The sequence below is a fragment of the Salmo trutta genome, chromosome 21 (assembly GCF_901001165.1).
Source record: "Salmo trutta chromosome 21, fSalTru1.1, whole genome shotgun sequence".
NCBI lineage: Eukaryota > Metazoa > Chordata > Actinopteri > Salmoniformes > Salmonidae > Salmo > Salmo trutta.
Genome location: NC_042977.1, coordinates 10,574,455 through 10,587,899, shown reverse-complemented (window position 1 = coordinate 10,587,899; position 13,445 = coordinate 10,574,455). Strand labels below are relative to the sequence as shown.

General features: G+C 40.8%; 1 protein-coding gene across 2 annotated transcripts in view; it reads right to left on the bottom strand.

The window, feature by feature from the left end:
• Positions 1 to 10,819, bottom strand: part of ephb3a (eph receptor B3a) — a 43,737-nt gene extending 32,918 nt beyond the window's left edge. For both annotated transcript variants that reach the window (XM_029704176.1, XM_029704178.1), the window contains exon 1: positions 10,270 to 10,819. In XM_029704176.1, the coding sequence (XP_029560036.1) occupies positions 10,270 to 10,333 (64 nt within the window). In that variant the 5' untranslated portion in view covers positions 10,334 to 10,819. The remainder of the gene's footprint in view (positions 1 to 10,269) is intronic.
• Positions 10,820 to 13,445: the final 2,626 nt, after the last annotated feature.

Here is a 13,445-nt window from a genome sequence, read left to right as displayed (position 1 = left end):
TGTAGCCTAACCAATATCCAAACAAAGATTTAGTGAAAAGAAACAAATCGGACATGGATTGATTTATCAAGACGAGTCCCCACGCTTGTCTCAAAGCGGTGTGAAATGGCGCCAAAACAGTTGATCGCACTATCGCTTCAAATGTATTATAATACAATTCAAAAGGCCGATTGAGCACCTTTTTTAATGAAGAACGGTTTGTTTTCCATGACTGTGTTTTGCTTTTTGTGTATTGATGTGAATATTGACATGTATATTGATGTGTATATATGTGTTTTGATGTGTTTACAAGGCTCATCTGTAAAAGGGCAATTCCACGGTAACAGAGTGACGCTGAGACTCACTTTAAAATGTATGCCAAGCAAAAAACATTGATTGCAAAGCTTAACAAACCATACACCTATGTGAGTCTACTTTTAACAATTGCTACTGACAATTTTACTAAAACACATATACTTGAGCAACAGCGCCAATGCAAAGTTTGGTAACAGAATGACAGTAAAATCTCTCTCAGTTTTTTATGTGACCACATTTTCCAAAATCTTTATTAAATATCTAGTCCGACTTACGATTCAAAGATGTCTGCAGAAAGAATGGGGTGTCAGCTATAACATGACACCTTGAGTTTGAAAAAAATCTACTTTGATTATTGAACTAAGTGAAGTGGATCAACACCTGGTAACAGAATGACGATAACAGAACGACATCATGGGTCCTGGATCTGTACTATACAGAAATGTATAATTGTGAATGTCATTCTCTCCATGGTGATGTATCCTAAATAGGTACACAAAGTTAGACAACTGTAATATCCTCCTTTGCATGTTTGAGGATTATTCTACCCACTGGCTATTATTCTGATGAGATCTGCCCCCCAAACAAGACTCAATTTGGTTGGTCCAGACTGGACAAAACTTTACCAACCATAGATGTCTATACTTCACAGGTTTTCACAGTACAGTAAAGAAAAGTAGAGTATAGGGCTGTGAAGGTCATGGAATTAAGGATGATGGTAATTGGCCCTCCAAATGACCCCGGTCTCCGTAATAACGGTTCGAATAGCAAAAAAAAAAAGATATAGAAAAATCATTTACAAATGAGTTTACCTGTCATATTGCCAAGGTTAGAAGTTCCAAGCCCAATTTATTCATCATTTGCTGCAGCACCTTGCTTGTTTTAAAACGGGGCAACAAAGTTTAATCACGTTGTTAAGAGTCCATGTTATCTCAGAAACGGACTCAACCGCACGAATGCCCGGCCGTCCCCTCTTCAGTTAACTGTCCATTCAAAATTGTTACATACAGTACCAGTCAAAACTTTGGACATAATATGAATAGTAGTGAAGACATCAAAACTATGAAATAACACATATGGAATCACGTAGTAACCAAAAAAGTGTTAAACAAATCAAAATATATTTTATATTTGAGATTATTCAAAGTAGCCACCCACTTGCCTTGATGACAATTTTTTTTTAACGGTTATGACCGTTATTTTATTTCATCCATAACCGTCAGTTACATGGTTATAAGGTAATTGTGCCAGACCTAGTAAACTATACAGTATAGTACAGCACAGGAAAATGATTGAAAAACGTATCCATGCCTTCATTTCCCCAAAATATAGACTCTTAGCTTTCATTTTACACCAAATTCTATATGCTCCTACAGATATAGGATTGTAAGGCAGTTCGCTCCTTAAGGAAAATAACCCTGCAGCAACATAAAATGTTAATTATTATGTAGATTATAATTAATGGAGGGGTTAATACATTTTTGTCAGGGCAAATCAAGAAGCCTTTTCAAAAAATAAACTACATTTCCTGCTGAGCAGGAACATTCTCAGCAACAAAAGTGATCAAATTAAGATCCTACATCTGTATGAAATTCATGTTGGTGCTCATGGGTCCTTTTACATGGAAATTGTCACGCCCTGATCTGTTTCACCTGTCCTTGTGATTGTCTCCACCCCCTCCAGGTGTCGCTTATTTTCCCCAGTGTATTTATCCCTGTGTTTCCTGTCTCTCTGTGCCAGTTCGTCTTGTATGTTTCCAAGTCAGCCAGCAGTTTTCCCGCTCTCCTGCTTTTGCATTCGCCTTTTTCTAGTCCTCCCGGTTTTGATCCTTGCCTGTTTCTGGACTTTGTACCTGCCTGCCTGACCATTCTGCCTGCCTTGACCACAAGCCTGTCTACCACTCTGTACCTCCTGGACTCTGCTCTAGTTTTGACCCTTTTGCCTGTCCACGACATTTCTCTTGCCTATCCCTTTGATTAATAAACATTGTAAGACTCCAACCATCTGCCTCCTGTGTCTGCATTTGGGTCTCGCCTTGTGCCTTGATAGAAATGACCAAAAGAGACATTGGTTTCAGCATGACTCCCTGTCAAAATAAAGGTTAAATAAAATCTATTAGTGATTTTGGAATGTACTAATAGAGTAATTATAAAGTTGTGCATGTTTGAATGTTTGCCCATACGGTGCATTCGGATTTCAGACCCCTTGACTTTTTCCACATTTTGTTACGTTACAGCCTTTTTCTAAAATTGATAAAATTGTTCCCCCCATCAATCTACACAAATACCCCATAATGATAAATCAAAGACAGGTTTGTAGAAATTTTTGCTAATTTATTCAAAATAAAAAAACTGAAGCATTCAGACCCTTTACTCAGTACTTTGTTAAAGCACTTTAGCAGCGCTTATAGCCTTGAGTCTTTTGGGGTATGATGCTACAAGCTTGAGAATCTTGTTTCTCATGGTCTGCGAGTCTTTTAGGTGCCTTTGGCAAACTCCAAGCGGGCTGCCAGGTGCCTTTTACTGAGGCGTGGCTTCTGTCTTGCAACTCCACCATAAAGGACAGATTGGTGGAGTGCTGCAGAGACGGTTTTCCTTCTGGAAGGTTCTCCCATCTCCACAGAGGAACTCTGGACCATCAGGTTGTAGGTCAGCTACCTGACCAAGGCCCTTCTCCCCCGATTGCTCAGTTTGGCCATGCAGCCAGCTCTAGGAAGAGTCTTGGTGGTTCCAAACTTCTTCCATTTAAGAATGATGGAGGCCACTGTGTTCTCGGGGACCTTCAATGCTGCAAAACTGTTTTGGTATCCTTCCGTCAGATCTGTGCCTCGACACAATCCTGTCTCTGAGCTCTACGGACAACTCCTTAGATCTCATGGCTTGGTGGGACCTTAAATCGACAGGTATGTGCCTTTCCAAATCATGTCCAATCAACAGAATTTACCACAGGTGGACTCCAAGTTGTAGAAATATCTCAAGGATGATCAATGGAAACAGGATGCACCTTAGTTCAATTAAATAAGTTATTTTTATAAATTTGCCAACATTTCTAAAAACCTGTTCGCTTTGTCATTATGGGGTATTGTGTGAAGATTGAGGACATGAGAAGAGTTCCACGCACTAACATACAAAGAACAGTGTAGATTAGAGGTCCTGTATCCACAGGCTTAACACATGAGTTAAATTCACATTGAGAAGAATTTACTGTAGGCCCATTACTAAATCAAACATGCTTTAGAAGCATTGTTTTTGACAGAAACCTGAAAGCCGGACACAGCTTTTGTTTGGATAGCGTCCCAAGTGTACAACTCTCTACCTACGCATTTGCTCTCCATGTACATGTACCATTTAAGTCTCCGCTTGCTGCTATAACTCAAATCCGGCAATTTGATGGGCTTCTTGAGGCAGCAAGAACACTGACTAGCTGTCTTCACGTTCAACAAGAGCCAAGACAAGAAGCCCATCTAAGGGTCCAGGTTGATAATTGGATGTTAGATCCAACGCTCTGTGTGCCTTGAGGTAACATAAACTCTACTCCAACTGAACTCTCCACAGACCTTAGTGAGGCTCATTATTACTTAACGTGTGTTTGCCTGGGAAGAGTTCCAGAGCACTAACATACAAAGAACATCAGTGTAGATTAAAGGTCCTGTATCCACAGGCTTAACACATGAGTTAAATTCCGATTGAGAAGAATTTACTGTGGGCCCGTTACTAAATCAAAAACGCTTTAGACGCGAATGAAGTATATATCGTTTTTTGACAGAAACCTGAAAGCCGGACACCGCTTTTGATTGAATAGCGCCCAAAATGTACAGCTCTCTACCTACGCATTTGCCCTTCATGTACATGTACCATTTAAAAGTCTCCCCTTGTTGCTATAACTCAAATCCGGCAATTTACCCCCCCCCCCCCGTAATAAAACTGGCAGTGATGATGCCTCCCCCAGGGCCAAAAAACAGGAACTTGTTGTCCTTACAGCATCTCATTCACCGCCCATGGTGTATACTGTTTTTGATCACTGGAGCAAACATGCTCACTGCTGCTATGGGAGCACACATGCTAATGTTTAATTCACTTTGTTCAGATGGGCTGCTATGAAAGGAAGGCCTCTCCTCGTATTCATTTCACACTCACATCCACAAACAGATGAAATATTCAAAGGCGTAACATCTCTCCGCTAATTTTGTGCATGATCGGATACATACAACAAATGGGTATTTTGACTGTAAACAGCAAATTCGTAGTGGCAAATTCAGAGTGCTTAGGCCTACTGTATGACTTATCTCGCTATCTAGTTTGCATGTGAGTGCGTCTTCCTTTTCCTCTATACACAACTGCAAGATTCTGCAATGTTATGTTTGACGCTTGATGAACCGCTTTAAATCAACTCAGGCTGACCCAATTCAACTTTCTCCTCCAGGCTATTTGCATCTGCGCATATGGTTCCATTCATAATTATGCGTATTTACTGTACGCTCTATAGAGAAGAGATAAATAAAGCGTGCGCCGATATGGAGATGCTCTTCCGTAGTTATACGTGCGGAGATGATTGGATATTAGTGTGTTCTTCTGCAGCCATGCATACCTAGTAAGCTATTTCTATAGGACGTTAAGGTTTTCTGAGCTATTACATAATTGCAGTTACGCTCCAATACCATGCGACTCTGAAAATAGCACAAGTACACAACATTACTGTTAAAGGGGTTAGTCATAAAGAAGATGGCAGGGTCAGTGAGTCACATGCCCATTGTATGGGTGACTAGGAGGCCAGAGCTTATGTCACTAGCTAAACTCATGGACAGACCCAAGGACACAGATGGACATTGCACTCAAATCCACAAAATAAATAAAAATTCAACTGACATACTGGTATTGAAAAAATACATATCCTAATGGAAACCAATGTGAAACTGCTAATTCAAGACTTCCATGAATTCCAATGAATCTATTGGAGTGAACTAAACGGCACTACATTTTACTCAAATTAATTGGATTCATTCGAAGGACAAAAAAAAAAATAGACAAAACAAAAGTAATGGAAACCAACAGGCAACTGCCAATTCAAGAACCAAATTCCAATTCATCTCTTGGAATCCGCCATACTGACAACGAGGCATCGACCCCGACAACCCTAAAACCCATAATACACTTCAACTCCTCGAACCTCCACCCATCCTCAGAGGACAGACATTAGTTAACAACCCAGTGTTGAGTAACTGAAGTTGTTGGTCGGGGGAAAACTGGCTGATCATCAGCCTATGAAAATCTCTGTGAGACCCGCTAGGGAGGCTGCCGCTGCATTGATTTAGATGCTGACACCATAATTGATGAGCGATAACACTGGCTGGCGTCCAAGAGAAGCACATTTTACTCAGAGAAGGAAAGGCAGGCAGGGAACGTGGCGGAATTTGGAGAGAAATATATAAAGGAGCCTAAATGAAGTTGCCTTGGATTAGGTTAGCTGGGCACTTTGCTTCTTGAAAGTCCAATATCTTGAGTGGATTTTTTTCTTTAAGTATGGTACATGGGATATTTCGACATACCATTACAACCAATCGCAAATTATTGGAATAAAAACCATATTCAAGATATCAGATTGACAATTCATAAATACACAGACTTCAATTAAAAGTGTGTGACCCTGCATACAGCAGAAATAAATCCGGGGATATTTCTCTCTCCCTGGGATTTGGCCAGCTTGGCATAACCCAACACACAGGATAATGCCGCGTTCATGTGCTAGTTGGAACTAGGAAACTCTGAAATTTCCGACCTGCTAAACCACAGTAGTTGGCCAAAGCACGAGTATAAATACAACCAGTTAGCAAGTCAACTAACCCATGAACTCAGCACAAACCGCGGACCTGGTTTGCCAACCCTCCTGATGTACAGTACCAGTCAAAAGTTTGGACACACCTACTCATTCAAGTGTTTTTCTTTATTTTTTACAATTATTGTAACAGACATCAAAACTATGAAATAACAAATATGGAATCATGTAGTAACCAAAAAAAAAGTGTTAAATCAAAATATACTTGATATTTTAGATTCTTTAAAGTAGCCCCCCCTTTGCCTTGATGACAGCTTTGTACACTCTTGGCATTCTCTCAACCAGCTTCACTGGTTAAGAGAATACTTTCCTGTGGATATTTTGTCTCAAATTTCAAGCAGCTGAAGGGAAAACTGCCCAGACAACAGGTAGAGGTAGTTCAAATGTAATTATATTCAACAGTCTGGCTTGTAAGGACATTTTACATGATTTTGCACTCCAATGTTTTAGGCTGTATATACCAATTACATTGTGTATTACAGTCGGCTTGATCAGACCAATCTAAAGGCAACTTGCCTACATGTATCTTTGGACTGTCATTTTGTATGTGTCCAATGACATACACCATTGATTGCTATTGATTGGCTAGCAACTGGGAGAGTATGGTAATTACAATACGCTTAGTTTTGTTAGTGTTTCTGAAATGACTACATATAAGTGAAGTATTTTGAAAGGAGAGAAAGCTTCAGGATATTAGAGGATTTGTTTCTTCCTCCCTCTTTAAATTGCTAGAGATATTGGCTTTTCCCTACAGAAAGGAAATGTATAGACTGACACTAAAGCTTTTTACACTGAGCACGTTGTAAAGTTTGGCACCCATTTTGAACATATATGAACAGTCAGTATATAACCGCACCATTAGCGTAATATCAAAGACACTGGTAACTAGCTCCTATCTGTGGTAATATCTTGTGTACTTTGTGAGAACCAAAATACAGTATATGGGTGTTTAATGTAGGATTCATCCTTTATGTCAAATTGAGCTGTATCGTGGGCTTGGTCAAGCAACCCAACATACGTACATGAGGGAATACTCAACTAGTGGGTGTGATAACACAGCAAAAGGTACTTGACAATAGCGAAATGGATGCAGCTGCAATGACGTGTGACACATATGGGTGACACGTGGAGGACCGAAAATGCATGGGACGTCCCTGCTTTCCTTCGTGGGGAAATCTATACCAAGGAACTGTTGCTGTGTGTGTCGTATGTTGTCATTGGTCAGTTTTCATAGAATAAATCCAATGTGTGACTCAACCACAACACAATACAGTGGTGTGATACAAAACAGGCAGTACCGAATAGTATGAACATAAATGGTAACTTTGTATCCTAACAATCGATCTACTCTATCCATTTTCAACTGTGGCAACAGAGGAGTTTTTAGCAAAACCAATTTTTAAGCCTATTCCAGTTAAAACCTGCAATCAAAATAACAGATTTTTGTATGTGCCATGCAATTGGCAAAATAAAGCTGCGCTTTATCTTATTATACAACGTAATATTCAAACATAATCGCATTTTTGGCAGTTCATCATGGCTTGCAAACACCCACATTCTTTGGAAACATCTAGGCTACTAGTCTGATTAATCAGGCTGTAATACGCAATGAATTGGTATATACAGCCTGAAACTAATGCCTGCAAAATCGTGTAAATGTTCCTTACAAGCCAGAATACAATTATATCTAAACTTATTCTACCGGTTGTCTGGGCAGTTTATCCTTCAAGCTGTTCGAAATTTGAGACAAAATTTCCACAGAAAAGTATTGTTTACCTGACTTTCTATAGAGCCTGTAGGTATATGGTTCAGTGACATCTGCTGATGGCTTTTTAAATGAATTGAATTGATTGATTGAATTCAGCATCAAGGTAAAATGTGTATTATATTGGATATTCGATTTTCTCTTGTTAATAGCTATTGAACTAAGCATGCCATGACATTTTATTTAACCAAGCAAGTCAGTTCAGAACAAATTCTTATTTACAATGACGGCCTAACCTGGACGACGCTGGGCCAATTGTGTGCCGCCCTATGGAACTCCCAATCACAGCCGGTTGTGATACAGTCTGGAATTGAACCAGGGTCTGTAGTAACACCTCTAGCACTGAGATGCAGTGTCTTAATGCGCTGCACCACTCAGGAGCCCGACATTGAAAATTATATATTCAGACACCTTTTTAGTGTGAATTTCATTATTAGTTTTTTTATTCTGATTTACATAAAACATATATATTTTTTAAACCACCCAACAAAAAAGGTGTTGATTGTTCTCCATCCTCCCCTGATTCAGAATATACAATATTCAGTGTCATGGTAGGCTTGGTTCAATAGCCATTGACGAGAGAAAAACGAATATCCAATATAAAATTAACTTTACCTAGGTGCCAAACATATACAGTGCCTTGCAAAAGTATTCAAGCCCCTTGGATTTCTTCACATTTTATTGTGTTACCAAGTGGGATAAAATTTGATTTAATTGTCATTTTTTTGTCAGCAATCTATACAAATTGCTATTTTCAAGTCATGCCATAGATTGTCAAGCAGATTTAAGTCAAAACTATAACTTTGCCACTCAAGAATCCACTCACTATCTTCTTGGTAAGCAACTCCAGTGTAGATTTGGCCTTTTGTTGTAGGTTATTGTCCTGCTGAAAGGTGAATTCCTCTCCTAGTCTCTGGTGTAAAGCAGACTGAACCAGGTTTTCCTCTAGGATTTTGCCTGTGCTTAGCTCCATCCCTTTTCTTTTTATCCTGAAAAAATCCCCAGTATTTGCCGATGCTTGAAAATAAGGCTGCAGTTATTCAGTGATGTGTTGTGTTGGATTTGCCCCCAAACATAAGACTTTGCATTCTGGCCAAAAAGTGTATTCCTTTTTTGCAGTAATACTATAGTGCCTAAAGATGCATGTTTTGCAATATTTTGATTTAGTATATTTGCATTCTTCTTTTCACTCTGTCATTTAGGTCATTGTTGTGGAGTCAGTACAATTTGGTTGATCCGCCCTCAGTTTTCTCCCATCACAGCCATTGAATTTTATAGCTGTTTTAAAATCACCCATGGCCTCATGGTGACGTCCCTAAGCAGTTTTCTTCCTGTCCTGCTGCTCAGTTCAGCAGGACGACTGTATCTTTGATGTGTCTGGGTGGTTTAATACATCATCCACAGCATAATTATTAACTTGACCATGCTTAAAGAGCTATTCAATGTTTGATTTGTTTTTGTTACCTATCTACCAATCACTGCCCTTCTTTATGAGGCTTTTCACAATTTCCCTCATCTTAGTAGTTGAATCTGTGCTTGAAATGGGATACTTGACTGAGGGAACTTTAACCTTTTATTTAACTAGGCAAGTCAATTAAGAACAAATTATTATTTACAATGACGGCCTACTCCAGCCAAACATGGACGAAGCTGGGCCAATTGTGCACGGCCAAATCACGGCCATATGTGATGCAGCCTGAATTCGAACCAGTGACGCCTCTTGCACTGAGATGCAGTGCCTTAGACCGCTGCACCACTTCGGGAGCCAAACTTACAGATGTAATGTATGTATGGATGGGGGACAGAGGAAGGGTTAGTCATTAAAAAATAATGTCAAATCCTATTATTTCACAGAATGAGTCCATGTAACTTATATGATTTCTTAAGCTAAATTTTACACCTGCACCAATTTAGGCTTGCTGAAAACGTATGCAACGACTATATTTGTTAGATTTTTTTATAGCATTTTATATATATATAAATAAAACCACGTCACCTTTGACATGAAAGTATTTTGTGTAGATTGTTAACAAAAAAATGACAATTACGTTAATTTTAATCGCACTTTGAAACACAATAAAATGTGAAGAAATACAAGGGGTCTGAATACTTTTGCAAGGCACTGTAAAAACCAGCCCTCTAAAAAGTCGGGTAAACAACATTTCCTGTGGATATTTTGTCTCAAATTCCGAGTACAAATGTCATTTTATTCAACATTCTGTCTTGTGAGGTAAATTGACACGATTTTGCAGTCATTAGTTTCAGGCTGTATATACCAATTAATTGTGTATTAGAACCCGATTAATCGGAATGAGGCTACATGTGAAAGAAAAGTTCAAACAAAAGTGTAGCATATTGAAATGATTTTACATACATACCTTCAACAGATAATACCACGGGAAGCACAAAGCTGCATATCCACAGCAAGTAATCCATTGTCATAAACTAGGATCTTGCAACATTAATAAAGGTTTTGCCTGGACCCTTCAGATGGTGCCACACAATACACAGCACCTAAACCACCCGAGACGTAGAACCTTTCACAAGTCTCTTTATTCTCATGTCTTGAATTAATGCAACAAATAAAACCATCCCATTCCACTAGCCTACATCCAATCGCCGAAAGTAGTAATCGAGCAATTTTAGTTATTCATTCAAATCATCGGCCAAATCCACGGAGAAACAGCAAAGCTATGGAGCATTTACAATGCCCTTTCTCTCCGCCTTTCTCGCGCTTTATCGACGCCACATTGTAGTCCAAAAGCGCATCTATACACTCGCACATTGCTCCAAAAACACTGCAAATCTTTCTTTTTTTCTCCCGAAAAACTCAGTAATCCACTTCGCTGACTCAGTTGTAGCTGTTGCTCCACAAGGAGTGTTCGTTGGAATGGCAATTGGGACTGCCGAGACAGAGGGGAGCTGGGGCGTGTGGGTGAAGGGATGGAAGGGGGGGGGGGGGGGGGGTTGTCGGCTGTGGAGCAGCTGCCTTGCTCTGCGAGTCACACCCCTCCCGAGACGCAGAGAGAATGTCGTGAACTTCGGGGACCGGCATCAGAGACAAGAGGAAAAGCCTTGGTTTGTGTGGAGATTCTGTTCATTCAAATCCTAACCTGTCGGAATCAATCCATTTTCGATACAAAACGTTACTGTTGGATAGGTGACGAATGTCAATATCTGCGCCTGGTTTTGAAATGGATAGATAGCGCCTCCCGCGGGTTATTGAGTGTCCAATCATATTTTATTTGTCACATGCTTTGTAAACAACAGGTGTAGACTAACAGTGGAATGCTTACTTACGGGTCCTTTTCCAACAATGCAGAGTTAAAGATAAAAAATAAAAAAATAAATCGAAATTGTGACAATAGGAATAAATATACAGTGAATAACAAATAATAATAATGAGTAAAATAGCATGGCTATATACAGGGAGTACCAGTACAGAGTCCATGTTCTGGGGTATGACGTAATTGAGGTAGATATGTACATATAGGTAGGAGTAAACTGACTAGGCAACAACATAGTAGACAGTAGCAGCAGCGTACGTGGTGAGTGTGAAAGTGTGTGTGTGGCGTCAGTATGCATGTGTGAGCATATTATGTGTGTGTGGCGTGTGTGGTGTGTGTATTTGTGTGTTGGGGTGTCAGTGTAAGTATGTTTGAGTGTGCGGGTAGAGTCTAGTGTGTGGACATAGAGTCAGTGCAAGAGAGTTAGTGCAAAAATTGGTCACTGCAAGTAGTCCGGGTAGCCATTGATTAGCTATTTAGCAGTCATCTTGGCTTGGGGGTAGAAGCTGTTCAGGGTCTTGTTGGTTCCAGACTTGATGCAGTGGTACTGTTTGCCGTGTGGTAGCAGAAAGAACAGTTTATGACTTGGGTGGCTGGAGTCTTTGACAATTTCTTGGGCCTTCCCCTGACACCGCCTGGTATAGAGGTCCTAGATGGCAGGGCCATACACACCACCCTCTGTACCGTCTTGTGGTCGGGTGCCTTGCAGTTGCCGTACCAAGCGGCGATGCAGCCAGTCAAGATGCTCTCAATGGTGCAGCTGTAGAACTTTTTGAGGATCTCAGGGGCCATGCCAAATCCTTTCAGCCTCCTGAGGGGGAAGAGGCGCTGTCGTACCCTCTTCACGACTGTGTGGGTGTGTGTGGACCATGTTCATTTCTTAGTGATGTGGACACTGAGGACCTTGAAGCTCTCGACCCGCTCCACTACAACCCCTCTGTTTCCTGTAGTCCATAATCAGCTCCTTTGTCTTGCGGACGTTGAGGGAGAGGTTGTTGTCCTGGCATCACACTGCCTATAGGAGGCTCATCGTCATCGGTGATCAGTCCTACCACTGTCGTTCCGTCAGCAAACTCGATGGCTACTATAGCCTTTAGCACTATAGCCCATAGAAACACCTTGAATAACACATTCATAAATGGCAAAAAAGACAGTCAAAATCATAAGGAATAAGGTTTTGAAGTGTCTGTCCTATGTCTAGGAGATATAAGAAAGCTCAGGAAATATATATATATATTTTTTTTTTTACACATTAAACCCCTTATTTGTGATGGCACAAAACTACTTCCATACTTCCATTCATTTCTATGGGTTACCTTCAGACGAGTCCCGTGACACTTGTGGGGGTCACAGAGCGAAACAGAGAACACCATCATGTTCATTTGAGTCTCCCCTTTCCATATTGTGGAAGACCGGTTTTCAGGATGTCTCATGGTCTGACAAACACTGCTGTAGCAGATGCGGTGGATTGGAGTGCTGCCCATGCAAAAAGCCCTGATATCTCTACCTTAAATTGACAGATTTTGATGGGATTTTTTAATGATGTTTCTTAGACTCATAAGGATTATAACTCCATTACACTAGACCTCTTCTCTTTTGTCTCTCCCCCCAGTGGTGTGTGTAGGCTACAGGACATGGCACTCATGAGTCCCATGTTCAAACAAGGCTCCCCTTCAACACTGCTAATTCATCTGTCTCTCTCCTCTCCACCCTGCCCAAAAAGCCCCCTCCCCTTTGCCCCCTCACCAGCTTGATCCCCCCCATGACCAGCTCCCCCTAGCCCCCCATGTGACACCTCCCACCCCAACCGCCCCCCCCCCCCTCCGAACCCACCCACTCACACAGACTCCCCAGCTCCCGACTATTTTTGTTTTGTCCCCAGTCTTTGTGGTCTTATTATCTACAGTTCAGTTCCCAGCAGGCTTGGGTCCGCTGCCCCTCCATTGAAACAGTGATTGATAGGAGGGCTCTTTAAACCGCATATCACTACATTGACACTGAACCAAAAATATGACACTGCTGCCTGCTGGGGGGGGGGGGGGGGGTTGTTGTGTTGTTGTGATGTAACTTATGTATCTAGCGATGTATTGGGTGCTTTAATAGTTGACAGACCTAGTGTTTTTCTTTTGAGAATATGGAAAGTGTACTTTTTATACAGGGTGTTTTTCTCATTAGCAGATGTCAAGACAACAAATAAACTGTATGTTCAGTCAGTGCTATCAAGAAGGAAAGAGTAGCCAGTCTATCAAGTAGCCTATGGAGGAGGG